At 35.2% G+C, this 26,550-nt stretch overlaps 1 protein-coding gene across 2 annotated transcripts; it reads left to right on the top strand.

Annotated features, from left to right (window-relative positions):
• The first annotated feature begins 322 nt into the window (after positions 1-322).
• LOC128211663 (ethanolamine-phosphate cytidylyltransferase-like) lies at positions 323-26,550 on the top strand. Of its 2 annotated transcripts, XM_052916665.1 has the most exons (15): positions 323-420; positions 4,949-4,991; positions 5,567-5,612; positions 5,943-6,028; positions 11,408-11,483; positions 11,842-11,908; positions 12,591-12,638; positions 16,239-16,320; positions 19,511-19,528; positions 20,541-20,679; positions 21,187-21,263; positions 22,714-22,791; positions 23,122-23,253; positions 23,626-23,714; positions 24,287-26,550. In XM_052916665.1, the coding sequence occupies exons 1-15, from the start codon at positions 335-337 to the stop codon at positions 24,372-24,374; spliced, it is 1,155 nt and encodes a 384-aa protein (XP_052772625.1). In that variant the 5' UTR covers positions 323-334; the 3' UTR covers positions 24,375-26,550. The 2 variants fall into 2 exon arrangements, with proteins under 2 accessions (XP_052772625.1, XP_052772626.1); XM_052916666.1 differs by lacking the exon at positions 19,511-19,528.

Below are 26,550 nucleotides of genomic sequence, written 5' to 3'. Positions count from 1 at the left end.
ATAGCGTAGTACTGTAGCATAACGAGCTCTGAAAGATACTATTATATATTTCTGAATTTTATTCATATTCGTTTGAAAGGATACAGTCAAAAACAAAAATGAAATTTGTATTTTAAATTGTATATACTTGCTAAAAGTGAAAACAACAACAACAAAAAACAATTGATATCTTATATTAACCACAACCTGCGACTCATGCAGGCTTGCTCGCCCGGTATCATTGTGTACACACCGGTCTCAAAAAATCAGTAAGACCGGTGTGTACACAATGCGCCCGGTATTTGGAATGAACCCCGTTTTTCTTTTACCGTTTTGTCTAAAAGTGTAAGGCAAAATGGCGACCAAACGCCCATCAGAAATGTCAACAGAAACAAATGGCAACAAAAAGGGAAAAGAAGTCAGAGTATGGATGGACGGATGGTAAGACTTAAGAGTAAATCCTGATAAATCAATTACAAAATGTAACACATACTCAGGAATATGTGAGGTGACGGAGAATTTGCTGTTTTCAATTGATGGCACATGATCGTCTGTCTATGAAACTGAATAATCTTGGTATCTGTGGTACAGTACATAAATGGATAAAATCATTCTTACAACATCGTGTCCAAAGTGTTCGTATTGGATCATGCGTTTCATCTTGGTCAAACGTGGTCAGTGGGGTACCTCAGGGAAGCGTGCTGGGACCGGTGCTGTTCTTGTGCTTTATAAATGACTTGCCGCAAGTGGTGGAGGGTATAGTGAAGATTTTTGCAGACGACACTAAGATTTATTCGGCCATAAGCGATCCTCAACAATGTGAAAAGTTACAGCAGGATCTTGACAATTTATGTAACTGGAGCACTGAAAGTAAACTTAGCTTTAATGCAAGCAAATGCAAGGTCATGCACATTGGGTCTAATAATGATTGTGCTAGATACACTATGCAGGACATTGATGGAAACTACGTTAAAGTCGAGCCAGTTGCTTCAGAAAAGGACTTAGGTGTGATTTTTGATTCGAGGCTAACTTTTGAAGAACACATCACAGAAATTGCTTCCAAAGCACACAGAGTTACTGGAATGATATGGAGATCCTTCGAGTTCATGAACAAAGATATGTTTCTCAACCTTTATAAGTCAATTATTAGACCAATTGTAGAATATGGCTCTTGTGTATGGTCTCCATACCTAAAGAAGGACATAAAAAGACTAGAGGATGTTCAGAGACGCGCCACCAAATTAGTTAAAGATGTATCGGACTTGTCATATGAGCAAAGACTAAAAGCCTTAGGAATTCCAACTCTGGAATATAGACGAGATAGGGCGGATATGATCCAGATTTATAAGTCTGTGTATGGCCACGATGAGTTAAAATGGGATCATCTCTTCACTCTTTCGTCTGGAGACCTAAGAGGACATCATCTCAAATTTGTCAAGAAGAAAAGCAAACACAATTCAAGACTTTATTCATTCAGTCAGAGATCGATTATGTACTGGAATTCCCTTAGTGAAGAGACTGTTTCTGCCAAGTCCATAAACCAGTTTAAATCAATGCTTAATATTGAACATTGGAATAGAAAAAAGTTTTTATGTTAACATAACCGCACTCAGTTGAGAAACCACTAAAGAAGACATTTACCAGAGGGGCCACGATAGCGAAAGCTAAATTTACGGCCTGAAGATTACAGGTATTACAGGTATTACAGGTATTACAGGTATTGAGTCTTTGACAACCGAAACTGATCTTAAACAGTTTAATGCGTATCTTCACTCTTAGCCGCACTAGTGTGACACTGTGTTCAGAGAAGATTCCGCTCTTCCAACACAAGTCCAGAGTGCATGGTATTCCTTGTGTCACACAGAACTTGACCAGGTTGTTTTTTTTAGCTCTCACGGTTCTGCTAGCTACAATAATGAGCAATCAGGGATACTTTTTTTTATTATTTTGACATTTCTTATGTATCCCTGTAACGCTACAACTCTCTACCATTTAACAACGGGCGAAATGATATACTGTAATAATATGCATTGATGTTGAATAATAATGACAAAGTTGTTCAATTTTTATCCGACAGTGATCTGAACTGGATTTAATTTGTCATTAGAGTTGTTATTTTCACATTAATATATTATGGGTCACGAATACCGTTTTACATGTACACAACCAGTCAGATTTGTCCCAGATTTACCGATATCGGGATACTCGATAAACAATCGACACTTGTAAGTGTTTTATGATAACTTAACATGTTTTTTGGGCATACTGACATAACTAAATACGTGTTTAATAGTAGGCAATAATATTTTCGTAGAAATTTGAATTTATAACGGAGATAATTTAAAAATTGTGGCCGCAAGGATTCTCTGTGCAAGGACTGCTTGCTACTTTTTGCTGGGATGGTGGATGTCACGAGTCTGCCATATTAAAAAAATCGTCAAAAGACTCGTTGACAGCCATTTAGGTGGACTAACGGTTTTGCTAGTCCATATAAACAGCCACTTCAAAGTCTTTTGACGATTTTTTATTTGGCGACTCTACGCATCTATATCCCGCTTGCTGTTTACCTAGCCAAGAATGACAGATTCCAGCGCTAAGTATATTGAGCGGAAAGATAACGGGCACCTGCTAGATGGTTTCAAAATGGCGATGCTTTTTTGACAGAAGTCAATCTAAATTAAACTAATTATTTGTGTTTCATTAAAAACTTATTTCTAATAAGTAAAAGGTATTGGCTAAAATAATTAAAGTGTAACTTTAATGTTTTTATTTAACAGTGAAGTGTTTAGTATTGTGGACTAACAGTTGAAGAATATATTTTACATTGATATGGAATAAATGTAGTCGCTTTGTGGCGTTTAGGGAACAAAATGAATATCCAAATGTTAAAAAAAGTTCCCTATACGCACATTATTGTGGCTAGATTCCAACCACAGTGGCTTGATGACAAAGGCTCATTAAAGTCACAATAAATAATTTCAACTAGCCAAAATTATGTTTTATACATACTTGAACAATTGTATATCATCAATATAATACATTGCCATAAACATGAAATGAGATTTGACAAAATTTAAAAATACCCTATACTCTAATATGAAACTTTAATGAGCCTTTGTCATCAAGCCACTGTGGTTCCGACTATAGATCAAATCTGTTCTTAAGGCTGAATAAACAAAATATTTTCCCTATTGGAAAAAAAAATCCCAATCTGGACCACCTACGTCAATTCAGTAATAGTGACTAAAAATAAACGTTATCTAAACACTGCATTTGGGTATACTCGGATTTCTTTGTTGATTTCAACTGAATAACTGTAAACAAATGGTCCTGATTCACATACAAACAACCGGGCTAACCTTATGATATGTTGATTCTAACAGGAGGCACACCTTTACGAAAAAATGTTGCTCAATAGCAAGGTATAATTGTCGAAAATTTCAGCAAAAAAAGATGGTACGGAATCAAAAATGATTGATTCATCACTGTTTTCTGGGGCAAGAACTTTAAGAAGTCACTGTAAATTACAGACAGTTCAGTGCAGTTCAGAAAGAAGTTCATTTCCTCAAACAAAACTGTCATCTGTTATGTCTAATGACCATTTAATTAGGCTATTTTTTCCACAATGGACAGCAGGACCGATGGACAGAAAAAGCCCTATACACAATCAAAATATTGACTCTGTGTATAAATAACCATGCAGTGTTTGAAATGCATTCATAATACTGTATTTTTGGTGTGTAATTTATGTTTGATGAGCTTTGTTTAATGCATCATACAATCAGAATGTATGATTTGATCTGATGAATCTAAGTGAGATGCATGATTGAGTTCTTGCATTTGCTTATAAATACATAACTTATTATTGTAGGTTATCATTCTGTTCCAAAGAGTTACCATGTTTCAAAGTTTGCTTTAATACACATGACTTACCAAAAAAGTTGATTACAACAATCATATGCATAGGAATAATAGGACAAAAGAAATAAAGGAAATATATTCTTTGCAGTGGGACTTTCAAATACGTTTGACAATAATTGGCTGTGAATTTACCCCAGGCAAAAGACTTAATACATTCCCATTATGCAGATGTATGGAAGAGGGAAATCAAGCACGTCCCTAAACTTCGAACATATAGACTCTTCAAAACTTCATTTAAATTAGAGGATTACATAAGCCTTAACCTGAAAAAGAACGAAAGATCATTACTATGTCAGTTTACAACTGGAATTTTGCCATTGAGAGTGGAAACTGGATGTTTTATTTAGGAACCACTGGATCTTAAAATATGCAGATTATGCCAGCTTAATCATATTGAGGACGAGAAACACTTTCTTTTTGAATGCAATCACTACAGTGATCTGCATTTGTTACACCTGAACGAAATCATTTCACATCAATCGACCATGATATAGACAGTAAATTATCCATTCTAATGTCCTCATACCCTAGGAAACTGTCTAAATATATTGTAAATGCCTACCTAAAAAGACGAACTATTATGTAAGCTTAATGCGATATTTGATCACGTTCTACTGCTCTTGGAACTTACATTGTATCGATAATATTAATTTTGTTATGATACTAGTCATAGTTATATAAGTGTTCTTTTTACCTGTCAAATTAATCATCCTAACTACTATGTGTGTTATTTCTTTCACAGTTTAAATTTGCAATATATTTCACCCGAGCATCTTTTTGTTTGTTTTATCAGTGGCTACACGATGATGATATACATTTGGTCTTCACAAGGTGAAATATATTGCGATATTACCATGAAACATACTGTTTTTCTTTCTATTATAAGAAAATTTAAAAATAGATGTGAATTTACCAACATTTCTTAAATGCATCCAATTCCATGGAATAACTTATTATTTCCTTTATAAGCATTTTATGCCAAAATAATTGTTTGAGTGTGGAAATGATTTATACGTTGTCTATCATTTTTATTTCCCTTTCATTTCAGTTTTGATATTGTCCACTTTGGTCACGCTAATGCACTCAGGCAGGTAAGTGTTTATGAATAAATATTTTCATTCCTCTAGATAGTCTTTAATACTGAGACTCCTTATTTAAACACTGTGGATTAGGAGATTGATTTGTCTGATAAAGCAATTTTATTTGGTATGATACATAATGAAACATACATGTAATAGGATTTCCCTGTCTTATGAATCAATTGTGATAGATTTCCTTTAAACCTTTAAAGACGAATTTGCTTAATATTTAGTGATAAAGATTGTTATTAAAAGATTATAGACCACAAAAAACTGTTATTAAAAGATTATGTAGATTGTAGACCACAAAAAAACTTACAATTTTTTAGTGGTCTACATTTTATTTTGTGAACTATCCTCGTAATGATCAAGGCACTGTTTATATCTATTGCTTCACCAAATTAAAATCAATAACAGCTGATTACCGATACGAATGTATATGTAGAGGAAAACTTGTGAAATACTGCCTTTTCATTGTACAAAATATTATTTTGATCACAAAGTAAGAGTCCTGTTCATATGTTTTTTTCCATGCTGTTAAATTGCATTACAATGCATTCTATATATACTCTATTTTATTCTTATAGGGAAAACGTATGGGAGATAAGTTGTTCGTTGGAGTACATTCTGATGGTAAGATATTGAATTAAGAATTTTTTTAAAATAATGCTGTCTGTAATGATGGAGTCTTGTTTTTATTTAGTTTTAAGAGCCAGGGTAATAAGTAGCGGAATTTGTTACACACTACTGTAAAATTTTATGTTCAGCCTGTCAGAATATACCGGTACAAGAAAAATATCTGGTTCAAAATTAATACAATGTGAGTATTTGTGAAGAACACTGTGCAAATCATTGTACAGGCTGGTGCTGTTCCAGGATGAATTCTTCTGACTTCACAGCGTATTGGTTTCTTGCATCTGTAATTAACTTGTATATTTAACACTGGCCTGTGTGTGATTTCAGAGGAGATAACCATGCACAAGGGTCCACCAGTATTTAACCAGGAGGAGCGATACCGGATGGTGCGGGCCATCAAATGGGTGGACGAGGTACTTCGTTATGTTTCTGTTTGCCTTCTGCAATACACCTGCCAGTCTGATCATTTGCTATTTTGTGTGACAATTTTCTTTTAGTGGATAGACAAATTGGTCCATTGACTTGCATTTTAAGATTTATAAAAATAAAGCATGCAAACTTGATTGTTTTCAATCAGTGAAAAAAACAAACAAGCCATGTCTCAGTCATGTGTTATTAATGGTTTTCTACTGTATTAGTTTTTAGCTCGACTATTCGAAGAATAGGTGGGCTATACTACTCGCCCCAGCGTCGGTGTCGGCGTCGGCGTCCGGTTAAAGTTTTAGGGCAAGTTGGGATTTTCACTTATTAGTCCAATACCCTACATTCAATTGACTTTATACTTCACACAGTTGTTCAGGGCCATCACATGATGAGGTTAGATAACTCCATATTATTCTTTACACAGATTATGGCCCCTGATTGACTATGGAACTTAGGTTAAAGTTTAAGGGCAAGTTGGAATATTTATTAATAACTTCTATATCCTTTGTTCAATTAACTTAATACTTCACACAGTTGTTCAGGACCATCCCACAATGAGGTTACATAACTCCATATTATCCTAAATACAAGTTATGTCCCCTGATTGACTTAGGTTAAAGTTTTAGGGCAGGTTAAAGTTTTAGGGCAAGTTGGGATTTTCACTTAAAACTCCAATACCATTCATTCAATTGACTTAATACTTCACACAGATGTTCAGAGCCATCACATAATGAGGTTAGATAACTCCATATTATATTTTATACAAATTATGGCCCTGATTGACTATGGAACTTAGGTTAAAGTTTTAGGGCAGGTTGGGATATTGTTTAATAACTTCTATACCCTTCATTCAATTGACTTAATACTTCACACCATTGTTCACCAGGTTACGTAACTCCATATCCTTAATACAAGTTATGGCCCCTGATTGACTTAGGTTAAAGTTTTAGGCAAGTAAAAGTTGAGGGCAAGTTGGGATTTTAATAAAAAAAACTTCTATACCGTTCATTAAATGCACTTAATAAAATTCAAAATTATTTAAGACCATCTTACAACAAGAAACATAACTCCGTTTTAAGCCTAAATACAAGTTATGGCCCTTGATTTTTTTTATGCCCCCGAAGGTGGGCATATTAAAATCGCACCGTCCGTCCGTCCGTCCGGCTCTGTAACTTTCCCTTGTATGGGCAGATTTTAAAATAACTTGCCACATGTGTTCCACATACCAAGGCGACGTGTGGCGTGCAAGACTCGTGTCCCTACCTCAAAGGTCAAGGTCACACTTAGTGTTTATTCACAATGGAGTGCTGCATATAAGGACATAGAGTATAGGTTGTCGTGTCCGGGCTGTAACTTTGTCTTGTATGGACAGATTTTAAAATAACTTGCCACATGTGTTCCACATACCAAGACGACGTGTCGCCTGCAAGACCCGTGTCCCTACCTCAAAGGTCAAGGTCACACTTAGTGTTTATTCACAATGGAGTGCTGCATATAAGGACATAGAGTATAGGTTGTCGTGTCCGGGCTGTAACTTTGTCTTGTATGGACAGATTTTAAAATAACTTGCCACATGTGTTCCACATACCAAGACGACGTGTCGCGTGCAAGACCCGTGTCCCTACCTCAAAGGTCAAGGTCACACTTAGTGTTTATTCACAATGGAGTGCTGCATATAAGGACATAGAGTATAGGTTGTCGTGTCCGGGCTGTAACTTTCCCTTGTATGGACAGATTTTAAAATAACTTGCCACATGTGTTCCACATACCAAGATGACATGTTGCCTGCAAGACCCGTGTCCCTACCTCAAAGGTCAAGGTCACACTTAGTGTTTATTTACAATGAAGTGCTGCATATAAGGACATAGAGTATAGGTTGTCGTGTCCGGGCTGTAACTTTCCCTTGTATGGACAGATTTTAAAATAACTTGCCACATGTGTTCCACATACCAAGACGACGTGTCGCGTGCAAGACCCGTGTCCCTACCTTTAAGGTGAAAGATACACTAAGTGTTTATTCACAAGGGAATTCTGAATATAAGGACATAACAGTGTAGGTTGTCAAGTACGGGTGGTATTTTTTTATGTTCAGAGGCAATTTAAAATAACTTGCCTTATGTATTTGACACGTAAAGGCAAGATCAACTTTTCGTGTACTGACCTTGTTCGTAGGTCAATGTCACATTCGGGGGCATTCGTCACATACTGTGACAGCTCTTGTTTTTTTATGCCCCCCTTCGAAGAAGAGGGGTATATTGCTTTGCACAGGCATGTCGGTATGTCGGTCGGTCGGTCCGTCCGTCGGTAGACCAAAGCTTGTCCGAATGATAACTCAACAATCCCTGGACGTATGGTCATCAAACTTCACATGAAGGTTGGGCCTGACCAGTAGATGACCCCTATAGATTTTGGGGGTCATCGGGTCAAAGGTCAAGGACACAGTGACCTTTAATGGTAAAATAATTTTAAAGCTTGTCCGAGTGATAACTCAACAATGCCTGCACCCATGGCCCTCAAACTTGACATGGAGGTTGGGCCTGACCAGTAGTTGACCCCTATTGTTTTTGGGGGTCATCAGGCCAAAGGTCAAGGTCACAGTGACCTTGAATGGTAAAAAGTTGTCCGAGTGATAACGTGACAATGCCTGCACCCATGGCCCTCAAACTTGACTTGGAGGTTGGGCCTGACCAATAGCTGACCCCTATTGTTTTTTGGGCTCAATGGGTCAAAGGTCAAGGTCACAGTGACCTTTAATAGTAAAAGGTTGTTCATGTGATAAGTCAACAATGCCTGCACCCATGGCCCTCAAACTTGACTTGGAGGTTGGGCCTGACCAGTAGATGACCCCTATTGTTTTTGGGGGTGATTGGGCCAAAGGTCAAGGTCACAGTGACCTTGAATGGTAAAAGGTTGTCCGATTGATAACTCAACAATGCCTGCACCCATGGCCCTCAAACTTGACTTGGAGAATTGGCCTGACCAGGAGATGACCCCTATGGTTTTTGGGGGTCATCTGGCCAAAGGTCAAATACACAGTGACCTGGAATAGTAAAAGATTGTCCGAGTGATAACTCGACAATGCCTGCACCCATGGCCCTCAAACTTGATTTGGAGATTGAGCCTGGCCAGAAGATTGTCCCTATTAATTTTAGGGGTCATTGGGCCAAAGGTCAAGGTCACAGTGACCTTGAATGATAAAAGGTTGTCCAAGTGATAACTCAACAATGCCTGCACCCATGGCCCTCAAACTTGACATGGAGGTTGGGCCTGACCAGTAGATGGTCCCTATTGATTTTAGGGGTCAAAGGTCAAGGTCACAGTGACCTTGAAAGCAAACTTGACAATTCTTGGACCTATGGTCATCAAACTTGACATGAAGGTTTGGCCTGCCCAGTAGATGACCCCTATCGACTTTGGGGGTCATCAGGCCAAGGTCAATGTCACAGTAACCTTTAACACAAAAAAGTTAACAAATCTTCCCCCACTGATTTCTCAACAATGCCTGAACCTATGATCATTAAACTTGACATGGATGTTAAGCCTGACCAGTAGATCACCCTTATTGATTTTAGGATTCATAGAGCCAAAGGTCAAGGTCACAGTGATTTTGAATGGTAAAAGGTTGTCCGAGTGATAACTTAACAATGCCTGAACCCATGGCCTTCAAACTTGACTTGGAGTTGCATCTGACTTGTAGATGACCCCTTATGATTTAAGGGGTCATCAGGTCAAAGGTCAAGGTCACAGTGACCTTGAACGAAAAAAACTTGTCTTGTGATAACTTGACAATGCCTGCACCCATGGCCCTCAAACTTGACATTTAGGTTTCTGGTGACCAGCTGATGACTCTGGATTTTGAGTTCATAGAGTCTAAGGTCATGACGGTCATAACACACTTTATCCTCACACTTTAATGGTCATAATCTTAAAACAGCAACAAATCAGCTGTCATTTTGGTCCATGCATATTTCATTCAATTGTCCATATAATCCTGACAATATGGCGCTCAGGGGGGGGGGGGGGGGGGGGGGGCATAATGTTTGACAAATATCTCTTGTTTAAATTTCCTTTGAAAGGCATATTTGTATATATTCTTAACCACATTTTCATAATGGGAAATCAAGTTATTTGAATGACTTGCGTCATTGTTTGGGCGGGCTGGTAGGAGGGCAGCATCAAAGTCACCTTATAAATCAAATAATTTAAGTTAGGTTTGACATAAAGAGACCAAACTTGGTATTATTATATCGTTATTGTATTCTAAGTCAAAGCGGCGTAGTCGAGCGCGCTGTCTTATGACGGCTCTTGTTAACCAGGTTTTCACAAAGTGAAACCTGGTAATAAGAATTACATACATTGTTGTTCAGCTGGCGCGGGCATGTGGTAATGCGGGCACCATCACACTCACCTATGACACTGGTTAATACCTTGTTTAAATAAAAAGCTGAATGTAAAAAAGTTTAATAGGCTAAGTATATTAATTAAAATCACTTAGCAACATTGAACAATGGCAATGCTTATTTTCACATTTAAAAAGTGATGTTTTTAAGCTGTTTTGAAGGTATATCCCTATCAAATGTTTTGAAGGTGATGAAGAAGACATTGTAATCATATATATTTATGTAAATATGTAGGCAACCAGTATGATATTTGTTAGTACTTCCATTGAAAATTCTCTTCTGTATGAAAATCACTCTATCCTCCTCTCAGGCGATGGTTAGTTATTTAAGGAATGAATTCTGGGATTTATGTCATTTTCAGAGTATACATGCAGTTGGGCTGGTTAAATTGTGTGGACTTGCTTACTTTAACCAGCCCAACACTGTCCATATCCCCGATAATGATATACATCACGCAATTCATTACTTATTTATGCCAATAGCTCATCATTTCTTCCAAGAATTGTTAACAAAACTTCATTTCATTTCAGAAAACTAGCACTTATTCTTTCTCAATTTTCTCATACTGTAAATAGAATGACCCAACCGTAACCATAGACAGTTTATTACATAATGTCACAATAAAAAATAATAATCACTTCAAATCACTTTTAAACATAAAATTAAAAACAACAACATATAAACATATCATTAATGAACCCTTTTTTACATGTTGATTTAAGTTTTTTGTAGCCTGCTGGCACAATACAAACAATAACAAGATAAACACTTTTCAATTTACATTAATATTAATATGCAATGATATATTAATATGCAATGATTCGCGATCCAAACATTTCTAAAGATGTTGTGTTCATAAGAAAATATTTGCAATTTCCGAAAGGCATTTCCATTATGTTGAAGTGTAAATATCAGCATATGAATGTTAACGTCATTATTCCAGTTCATGTAGTCGGTCTTCTGTTTCAGGTGATAGAGAGTGCCCCATATGTGACCACACTGGACACAATGGATGAATACAACATTGACTTCTGTGTTCATGGTGGTAAGTGAGGCTTGAGCTTGAAAATTCTATCAAGTGTTTGCGCTCTTTCTCTTTTGATGGATTTTGGTATATCAAGATAAGGCAAGTGCTTTTCATATCAACTTTATCACACAATACAAGAATGAACGCTAATAAAGGGCTCTGCTCAGGGTAAAAAATGTCATTCTGATGTTTCTATGATTGTACCTTTTTCGTTATTCATTTTAACATGGCACTGTTTACATAGCTATGATGCAATATTGTCACCTGTATTTCACAGTCATCATATATATATAAGACTTAACAGTGTTATCTTGGGTCTAAGTATAACTGTCCTAGCATCTTTCAAAACCTCATGATTTGTTCTTGTATATTTCAGATGACATTACAACCACAGCAGATGGACAAGACACATATCAAATGGTGAAGGATGCTGGCAGATACAAGTAGGCTGCAATTTGTTAACTTTGCTCTTTAATTCATATACATGTACACCACTATTATGTGAAATAAGAAAAATGACATTAAATCTAGAATGGCAATGTTGACTTTCTTGAAACTTGGAGCATTAAACTCTGATAGTGGTCTCAAATACATTATGCACACTTTCACACAACAACTTAGTCATTATGCACTTGCATGCTTTGTGCTTGCTTCAACAACAAAGTCATTATGGACTTGCACCTTGCAAAGTTACTTTATGTTTTCAGGTATAAAATCTAATGTATCTGCTTATATTTTAATGCTATTTAATACCTTTCCTCTTTCACTTTTTAAACTTTGTGCAATAAGAAAGATTACTGATAAACTTTTTTACAATACACTTTTTGATTTTGATTTTATATTGAGATTGTATTCAAAGTTCTGTACAAGGCAACAGTGACATTCTATATTTAAAATTGTGTTCTTATATCACGTGCTAAACAATTCTATTCCTTTTTTTTCAAAAATTAAAAAATGGCTTAAATGAACACAAATAGGGCAGGCATAACTTTTTGTTTGGACTTTTCATTCAAAATTGAATTGAATAACTTTTGAAAACTTATGCATACAAATTACGTTGAATGTCATATGATGATGTTTAACCCATCAAATCCATGAGTTATGTTGTTTGTTGTTGTGTTGTAGGGAATGCCGCAGAACCCAGGGAGTTTCCACCTCAGACATTGTAGGCAGGTAGGTGTCCTTGGTTGTTGGTAAGCCTTGTATAGACTTTCATCAAATCTCTTTAGGATTTCCAACTTACTAAATTGACCGATTTCGTGATTGTTTTTTCTCTTGTTTATGGCATAATTCTCCAGATCCTATTTTTTTCCCCCTTGATGGTGACTCTATTTTATTCAGTAAAGTATGAGGGTATGTCAGAAAGTTCTGTTATATGTGATTTTTAACCAGGTTTTCAACGAAAACCGGGTTATTAGAATGAGGTTGTCGTTGGGAGGGCGGATAGGCTGGCGGGCGGGCGGGCGGCCGGGCGTCAAACATTGGTTTCTGTTTAGTTAGCATTGATAGATATTGATGGAACTTGGTGTGTAGGTAGCTTATGGGAAGAGCTAGCTTGGGATTGCTTTTGAGGGGGGTGGGGCTAAGGTCAAGGTCACTGTTACTAAAAATAGAAAAAAGGTTTCTGACCAATAACTTTAGTTAGCATTGACAGATATTGATGAAACTTGGTGTGTAGGTAGCTTATGTGAAGAGCTAGCTTGGGATTGCTTTTGAGGGGGGTGGGGCTAAGGTCAAGGTCGCCTGTTACTAAAATAGAAAATGGTTTCTGCCCAATAACTTTAGTTAGGATTGATAGATATTGACGAATCTTGGTGTGTAGGTAGCTTATGTGAAGAGCTAGCTTGGGATTGCTATTGAGGGGGGAGGGGCTAAGGCCAAGGTCACTGTTACTTAAAATAGAAAAATGGTTTCTGCCCAATAACTTTAGTTAGCTGTGACCGATATTGATGAAACTTGGTGTGTAAGTTGCTTATGTGAAGAGCTAGCTTGGGATTGCTTTTGAGTGGGGTGGGGCTAAGGTCAAGGTCACTGTTACTAAAAATAGAAAAAAGGTTTCTGGCCAATAACTTTAGTTAGCATTGACAGATATTGATGAAACTTGGTGTGTAGGTAGCTTATGTTAAGAGCTAGCTTGGGATTGCTTTTGAGGGGGGTGGGGCTAAGGTCAAGGTCGCCTGTTACTAAAAATAGAAAATGGTTTCTGCCCAATAACTTTAGTTAGGATTGATAGATATTGACGAATCTTGGTGTGTAGGTAGCTTTTGTGAAGAGCTAGCTTGGGATTGCTATTGAGGGGGGAGGTGCTAAGGTCAAGGTCACTGTTACTTAAAATTGAAAAATGGTTTCTGCCCAATAACTTTAGTTAGCTGTGACCGATATTGATGAAACTTGATGTGTAAGTTGCTTATGTGAAGAGCTAGCTTGGGATTGCTTTTGAGTGGGGAGGGGCTAAGGTCAAGGTCACTATTACTTAAAATAGAAAAATGGTTTCTGCCCAATAACTTTAGTTAGCATTGACAGGTATTGATGAAACTTGGTGTGTAGGTAGCTTATGTACAGAGCTAGCTAGGGATTGCTTTTGAGGGGGGTGGAGCTACAGTCAAGGTCGCCTGTTACTAAAAATAGAGAAATGGTTTCTGCCCAATAACATAAGTTAGCATTGATAGATATTGATGAAACTTAGTGTGTATGTAGCTTATGTGAAGAGCTAGCTTGGAATTGCTTTTGAGTGGGGAGGGGCTAAGGTCAAGGTCACTATTACTAAAAATTGAAAAATGGTTTCCGCCCAATAACTTAAGTTAGGATTGACAGATATTGATGAAACTTGGTGTGTAGGTAGCATGTGAAGAGCTAGCTTTGGATTGCTTTTTGAGTGGGGAGGGGCTACGGTCAATGTCACTGTTACTTGAAATAGAAAAATGTTTTTTGCCAAATAACTTTTGATAGATATTGATTAAACTTGGTGTGTGGGTAGCTTTTGTAAAGAGCTAGCTTGGGATTGCTTTTGAGGGGGTGGGGCTATGGTCAAGGTCACTGTTACTAAAAATTTAAAAATGGTGTCCGCCCAATAACTTTAGTTAGCATTGATAGATATTGATAAAACTTGGTGTGTAGGTAGCTTATGTACAGAGCTAGCTTGGGATTGCTTTTGAGGGGGGTGGAGCTAAGGTCAAGGTCACTGTTACTAAAAATAGAAAAATGGTTTCTGCCCATTAACTTTAGTTAGGATTGATAGATATTGACGAAATTTTGTGTGTAGGTACTAGTAGCTTATGTGAAGAGCAAGCTTGGAATTTCTTTTGAGGGGGGTGGGGTCAAGGTCACTGTTGCAAAAAATAGAAAAATGGTTTCGGCCCAATAACTTTAGTTAGCATTGATAGATATTGATGAAACTTAGAGTGAAGGTAGCTTATGTGAAGAGCTAGCTTGGGAGGTGGGGTCAAGGTGACTGTTCCTAAAAATAGAAAAATGTTTTTCTGCCCAACAACTTAGTTAGAATTGATGGATAGTGATGAATCTTAGTGCGAATATAGCTTATATGAAGCTGCAGATTGAACGTTGCTCATACAACAAATTAATTGGCTATAATTTCTGATTGCCCATAACAAAAACCTGGTTTCGTCGCATTGCGGCGCTTCTAGTTCATTCTTAAATTCATCATTTAATTAAAAATTATATTCTAACATATTGGTCAAGCCTATATACCTCATAGAACTTGTTGAAGCAATGAAAAGTTATTCAGTTCTGAAGTAAAACATCGCATATACACTTGCCAAAATTTGGACTGTGCAATGAAGTTATTAATCAGTCATTAATTTCAAAATTAAATTGCATTGTTGATTCAATAAAAATGAGAATATGAATGTAGCTTCATTCATGATGTTAATTACCAATTGAGGAAAGATGAAGATATACAAAGCTGGTCTATCAAGTCTTTTAAGGTCAGGCAACTTTTATTTTAAAGCAAATTACTGCCTTAAAAGAAATGGTGGAATATATTTGATAAATGGTTGAAATAATTCTTATAGAGTTTGTTAACTATTCTAAGAAGATTTCCCAGCCCACACTGTGATACACTTAAGAGGTTGGTGTTATTTCTTAACACCAAACTTGCAATTGTGCTTGAACGTCATTCCTCTATTCTGTATTTAGTTCCTTTTACCTTTTCCTACTTTATAAACTCCAAAAGGTGTTTTTTGAGCTGAGATATGATACTAGACAAGTCCTTGGAAGCAAAATGTATCATTGCCTACACATATACCATGGGCAGACCACTCTGATGCTCTTTGAAACTGACTGGTAGATAATAAAAAAGCTTTGAACTACCAGGGGTGTATATTGTGGTGTTACTACAAGGCAACTTTGTACATCTTTAGTTGTTTGTATGATATTTACCATATAACAGAGCTTTCTGAAGTATCCTTGTACAGTAATATGTTATTTTAAAACAACAGTCCATACACATGTGAGTATGAACCATAAACCATGTTCACAGTCATCCCTAATTGTTCTGTACTAAGTAAACGTTTGATAACCTAACAAACATTATTTTAAGTGCAGGTGATGGCCATTTTGAAAAACATCACTGGACTTATTTTCTCTGAAATAATACTCACATTATATTTTATACAAATATCTTTGCAAAAGTTTGATGCTCACCTCAGAAAAAGCCTGATTTGCTTGATTCCAGAATAAATAGAAGGGGTTGAGGTTATTTTCCTTCTTCTACTTATTCAGTAGGCTACATATTAATTTGACCTTCCTTTTCAGGATGTTGCTGGTCACTAAATGTCATCACCATAAAGGGGACAACTCCAGCCTGGACAAACACCAGACTGGCGAAATTAGCTCTGTAAGTATAGACTAATCATAGCCTTGTCTTATGCTTATAGTGGAACTAAATCATTCTAAATCATAGAGAAGATTTAACTGAAACAAATCTGAGATTTTAATTCTTCCTCTCCCATTACAATATAAGAGCATGGGGTTGTATAACCAAACTGACAATCTTTTGATCATGTTTAAAGATAAATGATTAAGAAACAACAATAAAACAGATTGAAATCACTTTAAACTCAACTATTCGAACAATATGGAGGCTTTACCACTTGCCCCAGCATCAGCATTGGCGTCCAGTTTAAAGTTTGGTCCCTGATTGTCTTAGGTTAAAGTTTAATGGCACATTGTGTTTGGTTTAAGTTTTATGGTTGGGATTTTTTTCACTATTCCCTTCATTCAATTGACTTAATACTTCACACTGTTGTTGACGGCCATCGCACAATTGGGTTACATAACTCCATATGATCCTTAGTACAAATTATGGCCCCTGAATGACTAATATGTTTGGTTGAAGATTTTTGGCAATTTTTGGTTTTGACTCAGATCTTAAATACAGTTCATTTAACAGCCTAGATTCTTTACACAGTACCCATCACACAATCAGGATACACAACTCCATATTGACCCTTAATACAAATTATGGCCGTTAATTGACTTTTTTTACGTCTTTTTAATTGATTTTGATGGACACTTTTTTATATATTACACAGGTTTTCACAAAGTGAAACCTTGTTATTAGAATAATTTACATTGTTGTTCAGGCAGGCTGGCAAGAGGGCTGCGTAAAACTCACCTCTATTTTTAAATAACTTTATTTTTGACTAAACTTGGTATATAGGAAGAGTTTACGGAGACCTTCCGTGGGATTGCATTTTGGGCCCTAGGATTAAGGCCTAATTCACTGTTACTAAAAATTGAATAACTTTTGAAACTGGATCTCACAACGAAGGCTGAAGTTCTTCTGTCAATCATGGAAACCAGGTTTTGTTGCATTACCGTTACTTTTTAGCTCGACTATTCGAAGAATAGGTGGGCTATACTACTCGCCCCGGCGTCGGCGTCCGGTTAAAGTTTTAGGGCAAGTTGGGATTTTCACTTATAAGTCCAATACCCTTCATTCAATTGACTTAATACTTCACACAGTCGTTCAGGGCCATCACATGATGAGGTTAGATAACTCCATATTATTCTTTACACAGAGTATGGCCCATGATTGACTATGGAACTTAGGTTAAAGTTTTAGGGTTGGGATATTTATTAATAACTTCTATACCCTTTGTTCAATTGACTTAATACTTCACACAGTTGTTCAGGACCATCAAACAATGAGGTTACATAACCCCATATTATCCTTAATACAAGTTATGGCCCCTGATTGACTTAGGTTAAAGTTTTAGGGCAGGTTAAGTTTTAGGGCAAGTTGGGATTTTCACTTAAACTCCAATACCATTCATTCAATTGACTTAATACTTCACACAGTTGTTCAGAGCCATCACATAATGAGGTTAGATAACTCCATATTATCTTTTATACAAATTATGGCCCCTGATTGACTATGGAACTTAGGTTAAAGTTTTAGGACAGGTTGGGATATTTATTAATTACTTCTATACCCTTCATTCAATTGACTTTATGCTTCACACAATTGTTCAGGACCGTTACCCAATGAGGTTACATAACTCCATATCCTTAATACAAGTTATGGCCCCTGATTGACTTAGGTTAAAGTTTTAGGGCAAGTTAAAGTTGAGGGCAAGTTGGGATTTTAATAAAAAAAACTTCTATACCCTTCATTCAATGCACTTAATAAAATTCAAAATTATTTATGACCATCTAACAACAAGAAACATAACTCCATTTTAACCCTAAATACAAATTGTGGCCCTTGAATTTTTTTATATTTTTTTTTTTTTTATTTCTTTTGAAAGGCATATTTGTATATTCTTAACCACATTTTCATAATGGGAAATCAAGTTATTTAAATGACTTGCGTCATTGTGCGGGCGGGCTGGTGGTAGGGCAGCATCAAAGTCACCTTATGTATCGAATAATTTTAGTTAGGTTTGACATAACAGGGTTCGAATTTAACTATGAGGAGCACTCGCAAAATTTTGCGAGTGCATTTTGAGGCAACTCGCAAAATGAAAAATCAACTTGCAATTTTATTATTTGCTTTATTCCCTTATAATATTGTCTAATTAAAGTAGAAATTAACACCCAAGACCTATTATGAATATTAAAAAGAATCAATCTTGAGTAATTTAATACCCACTCGACAAGCACGCTACATATTTCATTAAGTCTATATGTATTAAAAACAATAAAATAATAAATCTAAAATAAAAAAAGCAACAGTAAATGTAGCGTGGATACTTTGGACCATGAAATATATCGATCAACGAGGTCTATTCATTTTGACAGTTGGGCGGAAATATATTCAAAGGATGATGGGGTTTACATATAGTGCGCGAAAGCGCTTAATTTAGCCAATGATTGAGCTAGGTGATTACGTCAATCGTATTAACTTTGTATTATGCACGCCTTGGAGCTTCCCGGAAAGATTCGAGATAAAACTCGGCCTTTTCCGTATTTGTTATATTTTTGAAAACCTACTCGAGCGTGACTCCGTACTGTCTTCCTTATACTGGTAGTGTAAACATGCCAATTATCGGGTACAGGCTGTTTACACTCGACTACGTAGCAGAATTAAGTTCATGTTTATTATACTTTCCTTTTAACATTTTGTGGTCTAGAAAAAGCCACTCGCAGAATTTTGCGAGCTTGAATAAAAGTCACTCGCAATTTCCAAATGTCGCTCGCATTTTGCGAGTATGCGAGTCTAAATTCGAACCCTGCATAAAGAGACCAAACTTGGTAATATTACATCATTATTGTATTCACTTCTAAGTCAAAGCAGCGTAGTCGAGCCGATGGCTCTTGTTATAAGTGCTTTTGACAGGCACATGTTACATCATTATGGTATTCATTTCAAATACAAAGTGGCATATAGTCAAAGGGTACTGATTTACTACAGCTCTTATTTACATTAACAACTGGTATATTTGTCTTCGGAAATCTTTATTAAAATCAGTATTTAAGGGGATGTCAGTTTTCAGCTGGTAAGGGAGGGATGTCCTTTCCCAAATTTTTTGTTCAAATGTGTGTTTGTACTGCCATCTTCAATAGTATCAGATGTATTTCAGACTGCAGCAGGGTTCAATGTAAGTGTGAGTCCTATAGACAGAGGCTAAACAGATATCTTTCTACCTGATTTTGCTTCTAGACCCATACCATCTTGATTTTAATAATCTCATCATACACAAATCACAGCCAAATCCTAACAAAATCCCTACGAAAATCAACTAGAATTTTTATTTGCATCGCCTAGTATTTCGTTTTGATTTAAACAATTATGAATCCTGTATCTTTAGCCACTTGCAGTTTCCTTTATCACCAGGGTCCACACTGTCAGCACGCAGGGTTAATATTCTATATGGAGTGGCAACTTTTCCTCTCTTAACCTCTTCAAAAAGCTTTATGAACATTCTTGTTGTGTACTTCAAAGGTTCATCTAGAAATGAAAGACAAATCATTGTATGGAAGTGAGGCTTAAAAATTCATTGACTGCATTCCTATACACACAATATATATTTGAAATAGGCCAACATGACCTTTGTTCATATTCATAGAATAAAATGGCTTATATAATTATACAAATAGCGAACATGCAAAATATAAACAAGTATTTTTGTATTTAATTATCACCAACTGTATCTATAGCGATTGATTAATAAATGAGTTAAAATCTAAACAAGCGTATTAGTATTAAAAACTGTATCTTTAGGTTTTGATAAACATATTATAAATGACACATGAGTTATGAACTATATCCATGCACTAAATAACTTTCGTTAAATATTTTGATCATTTTTCATTATAATAACTATTAAATATTGTACACTTCCTGCAAAATGACTTAAATAAAGCATAATTTAGTAATCATGATATTTGATAAATTGTGCCTTAACATAATACAGTAACAAAAATACATAAGAATTCTGTATACCGGTAAAATATTATCTTTCTGTAAACATGTACAAATGTAGAATATTAGTTAATTGTGATTTTTAGTGCTTAAATTATCACCTTGTAACAAGCGCATTACTATATTTACACAATAATACAATTAAAATGTTGAATCTTAAACCCACTTGCACCTTTTCTGTTTGTCAGGGCTCAGACTCGTTCAGCCCTTGGACAGGCGTGTCCCAGTTCCTGCCCACCACCCAGAAGATCATCCAATTCTCCGAGGGTCGGGAACCCAACCCGGGCGATACCATTGTCTACTGTGCTGGTGCTTTTGATCTCTTCCGTATCCTTTCAAAGAATGTCACATAAAGACCCAAACCCTGTTGTATTTGTTATTTAAATGTGAAACTTTTCTGAAATTTTTAAAAACATATCTAGGCATGAACATAGTTTTATAAATATAATAAAAAATGTGTAAAATTAAAATACAATTTAATAAATTGGCTAGATTGAAATGGAAGTTTACAGCATTTGAATGAGTATTGTTTTAAAACTGCTGTGGGTTGTTGGTAGTTATTTCAAAACAAATTTATCTTTTTTTGTTGGCTTTTTGGCTATAAACAAATGACCTTTGCCAAAGGTGGTTATGCTTGTTTAACAACACTTAACTTGGTGTTCTGTTTTCAATTGGAAAATACTTCAGTTTTAGTTTTGCATGGAAGACCCTATCATGCATCTATCTTAGTAACCAGTTACCACTCATGAAGTTTGTTTAAAATCACTTTTGAAGTTTTTAAATGAATAAGAGGATAGAATGAATAATATTCAAGTCCTTGACTTTGTTTCTCAGATGTTGGCCATTTGGATTTCCTGGAGCAAGCTGCAAAGCTTGGGAATTTCCTCATTGTAGGATTACACACAGACCAGGTAAACATACAATATATTTATGTATATTACTTGACATAAATGTGTCCCTTCTTTGTATATAGAAAGTTGATCGGTCATATCATTTTATTTTAATAAAAAAACATTTTTTCTGAAGTCAGCAGTCCGTAAAAAGAGTGTACTGTGCTCGATATGCAATATGCTAAAAAAGAAAAGAAACTGTTAATGAGTGTTAATATAAAATGACACCAATGACTCAGTAGGCAAATTTTTTTTTAATTAAAGAAATAACGATTGCACATCTGAAAATAGCGTCATTGGGTTGCGCAGTCTCGCTCTACCTCACCTGTTTTGAAATACAATAACATTAATCGAAATCAGCATAATGAAATTTTGCACAATATTCTGTTTTCTATGATTTGTATGAATTTAATAATTATTACCTCTGTTAAATGTTGTATGTACATTGTCTTCATATTTGAATGGCGATCATATAATTATGTATAAGCAATCATTCTTGCATTAAAGAGGTCATTTTCATACACATGTACTTTGATAATCCAGTAATACAGATTAATTTGTGATGCAAAGTATAATGGAAATGATTGTACAACAATTTCTTTAAAAAATGGATGAAATAATTCTCATATTTTATAATGTATAGTGACTAGTGTATAATAATAGAATCCATGTTCAGCATGGTAAAGGCCTAGCTCTGTCTGTGTAGCATTTCAAATATGTATCTACACATTTATGAGAACATTTTTCCTATCAAAATATTAACTTCATGAGGACATAGAAAAAGTAGTTGCAAGTATAAGTTGTGGATGGGTTAAGTTATTGTTCAATACTGCTAATATTATGAAGTTCAGAAAGCATGACTGTTGAATTTGAAATCGTCTTTTAAGTGTTAATGTTTTTATTGTTTTTGCTATTTGTTCACATTCAGAAAAAAAAATGCACTGCTTGCACATATAGTTTGATCATGATTCATCTGGTTCCCTGCCTTGAATGTTGGAGCATTGAACAATTATATATACTGGTATATAGAGACTCAGTCCAGGTCGAATATTAAAAATTTATATGACCTAATTTGCCTTATTAAGCAGTCATGGACAATGTGTATACATGTATTTTTCCTTACATTGCATCTTTGTCAAAGATTGTTTGTCAGAAGTATTGAAGACGAAGTGAAATAACGTACAGAATGTAATTGTTTTATTAATTCTCTTTACAACTAGTTACTGACAGACTATAATTAAGTTACATTTGTAATCATAACATAATGTGCTGAATAGAAGAGTTTTATTTAGAACATGTTTTATGGAAATACATGACTGATTATGCGGAACATGTTTGTATTGGTCATGGATACTCAAGCTTGCAAATGGAAAAGTTTATTTGTCCCTTTCGAATTATTAGAAAGAGAAATCAGTGTTGCCCAGTAAAACCTTTTGGAAAGTGATGAGAATCTTCTGTGTGCTTCTTTCAGGTGGTTAATCGTTACAAGGGTGCCAACTTCCCGATCATGAATCTACATGAAAGGACCCTCAGCATTCTCGCCTGCAAGGTTGGTTTATACGCATCATACTAATATAGATGGTGCAATGTGGAAAAAATGTGTTGAGCTTGAGATTGTGAAATGTTTCAAGTATTTTTGGAAGACTGGGGCCTGTCCTGTTGTGAGTTATCATATATGACTTAATTGAAGGCATTAATGCCCAAATCAGCTGGTTCTGAGACAAAATTAAAAAAGAAAAGTCAAAACTTGCAATCTGTTAGAGTGCAGCAGTGAAATTGGATCCTTTTCCCTTCTGTACTCATTTGGTAAAAAATGTTCATGTCAAAAGGAGGAGCAAAATACACATTTGGGTGTAAACATTTGATTGTACCATTTCAGTATGTGGATGAGGTTGTTATAGGAGCCCCGTACACAGTCACCAAAGATCTGATGGAGCACTTCAAGGTGGATGTGGTTGTACATGGGAAAACCCCCATCATGGACGATGTTGAAGGAAATGATCCCTATGAGGTAGGTACAGCTCAAACTACCATTCATACAAGTGTTTCATTTATGCTTTATGGTGAAATATCATATTTTCAGGTGAAAATAACCATTATAGTATTTTTGCTGCTCTTAAATATCTTGGTTTGGTTGTTGCTATATAAAAAGTAGCATAGCGTTAATAACGCCAGAATAATCTCCATGATGACATAACAAAATTGTGCTTCTCACGCGATATTCCTATTGCATTGACATTTTTCTGAAATTTAGAAATAATTTCAATTTAAAACATTTCCGAAAAACCATATAATCCAGCACTGCTAGGAGTTGCCAGTAGAAGGAATATGATTAAATGAACAATACTCTATATAATTATTTAATGCCTGCTGTTGTTTTCAGTGTCCCCGATCTCTTGGCAAGTTTCAACAAATTGAGAGTGACAATGATATGACTACACAAGTGATTATTGATCGAATTATTGAAAACAGGTATATCATGTTTTTGAGTAATAATGTCATGTGTTAAAGCTATTGCACTATAAGACAAGGACATGTCCCCTACAAACATGTAATCATTATAATTGTGGTAAAGATTGTTGCTCCTGAGTAGTTTTGCTCTTCTATTTACTGCTTAATACTCAAAAAAAATTTGCAAAAAGTTTCTTCGTTCATGCTTTTATACAACTATGTAATGAATTATGAATTATGAAAGTTTTAACTAGTAATTTCATGGATTTTGACTGTTTGTATAGATTGATTACATTTTTAAAACAACAACAAATGATAATGAAGTCCTTTATTCCATGTTTAATAGCTTAATTGATTTGTTGCATGTGTTCAAAGCAATGTTATTGTCTGTTTCATAAAGTCATAGGAGATTTCTGAATCACAGCTCAACAGGAATTGGTGAATTATATCGCCAAATCAGCTAACCCCCAAACTATATAGAGCTCTTATTCATCATATTGTAAAAAAATACTTCTCTAGCAATCAGTCTCAAACAATCTTGAGCCACAGGTGAGTCTGTGTCCATTTTCATAGATTGTTTTTGTCCATTTCAGATTGCTGTATGAGAAAAGAAACAAGGAGAAAGCACAGAAAGAAAACAAGATCTATGAAAGTTTACAAAAACAGAACCAGGAAGCCTAGCAATATATGTTTTATGAAAGATCCATTTGTTTTTCGGTTGTTAAATGCTCAAGCATTGCAGAGAAAGATGATATTTACACAAACTTTAAACAGATTTTATCCTATCTGGACAATTAAAATCTTAAGTGTGGTTAATGGTGAATTACTAGACAATTTTGGAGAGTAGATTTATTGTGTAACTGTGGGACATGATGGGTTTTTAACTTAGATGTTTTAACATTGGGTAACATTGGGTTATTTATTAGCAAGGCGAAATCCCATACCTAGGGTTTTCACTTGAAATATTTTAAAGTTTAACTCATACCTGTAATCTAGGGGATGTAGCATATTTGCTTTGTTTTATTTGATACTTTTATTCTGCTGATTGAAATCCTGAAAGTCTAAATTTTCATGTTTTACATCTATTTATAGGTCATGGCTATGCAGTCAATCAGCATCAAGATCCTCTGTTTTGTTAACTTTTCTATGTGACAAGGTGTATTCATTTATTAGGAGTGACATGATACTTTATATCATACAAGACTTTGCCAGCGTGAAATAACATCATTATACATGTTTGATATATCTCTTGTGTAATCATGTTTCATGTTATGTTATAACTTGTAATTTAATCTTATTCCCAGTATCACTATCGCTTTGTTTGATTTGTGATACATGAACCATTACTTGCAATTACTGGTCCAGTTGTGAAATGGTCTATGCTGCATGCTATGAAACCACACATTTTTGTGTCCTCATATATGATAGATGATCTGTGGCATGATCTGCATCATATGTTCTTATTCTGTTAATAACTGTGTTATTGATAAGTATAGTTTTGTACTACTGCTATTTTTAATGATCCATATTGTAAATCTGGGACGACCATGTTTTCCTCCCAGTATAAAGCACGAGTTTCCATGTACACTTGTCAATGTTTACTTTAGTCTCAGCATTTCCTTCAAGTTGGGCCATACCAAATTAATTCTATTTTTAGCATTGGTTTCTGATCACAACACCTACCTAACCATGGCAGCAACTTAAATCATGTCCTCTTAAAACAATGAACTTGATAGAAAGGTTCATCAACGAAAGTCATAAAGAAAGCTTCATATACATTTGCAGGTCTGTACATCTAGAAAATTCAAATGAAATATTTCTACACTTAAATAACTTGTTGTTTTATTATGAAGCTTTAGAAAATAATATTTGCATAATATAGACTTTTGTAAACAACAACAAAAAAAACCCCTAGGAGCCAGATGAAGCTAAACATCAAATAAATTTGGTCTGGACATATGGTATTACAATTTGCACTCAACCCTGGGTTATAGCACAAAAGCACTGAACGTGCGAATGGCTCAATGCAGAAGGCAAATAAATTGTAATGTGTTGTACCTTGTTGACTTTTTAAGTTAGCTTTTTTAGGCAAAACCATGTTGTTGGAATGGAAATTTTCTAGCTGTGTAAGAGTTCTAGACTACGTGTCATTTTTAAACCATTGCACTATTATATGTATATACAATTTTTAAATTTTACTTTTAAAGTCTGTGATTTTTTAATGTGTTACATGCTGTTGCTATGCATGTGTGAATATGTGTGAATGAGACAAGTTTGGGATGCTATTAAAAGAGTTAGAGGTCTAATTCAAAGTCATTATGATGATTATTAATAATTCAGCCAAGTACATCTCTTTCTTGGTTCAGTGATCATATACATCAAAGAACTAGCGCTCATACAATAGCTAGTAATAATAATTACACATTCAAAAGACAATCACTACACATACAATACACGCTAACTATTATTACTCATGAAAAAAGACAAATTATTACACATACAATAGATAATTATGCACATACAATTAAAGTTATTACACTTACAATAGACAAATTTTACTCATACAACAGACATTGATTAAACTTTGAAAAATAATATACAATTGGTACACATTCAATTAACATAACAATTTTTACACATGTGTTAGAATATTAGAAGCAAAAGTATCCTTATGTTCTATTGTATGTAATATTTGTTACAGTGAACTTGCTCTTTTTATAACCATAGGTCATTGTGTATGTTGACCCAAGATTAACTTCAATGGACATGAACAAATCTTTATTCTTCTGATTTCTCTGGTTTTTACTTGTGTTGTTTAACCTAATTATTTATCATTTTCAATAAAAATAGTCCAAGC

This window comes from Mya arenaria, chromosome 12 (genome assembly GCF_026914265.1).
Source record: "Mya arenaria isolate MELC-2E11 chromosome 12, ASM2691426v1".
Taxonomy (NCBI): domain Eukaryota; kingdom Metazoa; phylum Mollusca; class Bivalvia; order Myida; family Myidae; genus Mya; species Mya arenaria.
This window is presented reverse-complemented; position numbering and strand designations above follow the sequence as displayed.

Excerpts from the sequence above, each read along its gene's own strand:
- LOC128211663 (XM_052916665.1), top strand. The coding sequence starts at position 335 with ATGGCGACCAAACGCCCATCAGAAATGTCAACAGAAACAAATGGCAAC. Across the intron at positions 20,680-21,186 it reads TGGTGCTTTTGATCTCTTCC|ATGTTGGCCATTTGGATTTC; the intron begins GTATCCTTTCAA and ends TTTGTTTCTCAG. Across the intron at positions 22,792-23,121 it reads TCAGCATTCTCGCCTGCAAG|TATGTGGATGAGGTTGTTAT; the intron begins GTTGGTTTATAC and ends GTACCATTTCAG.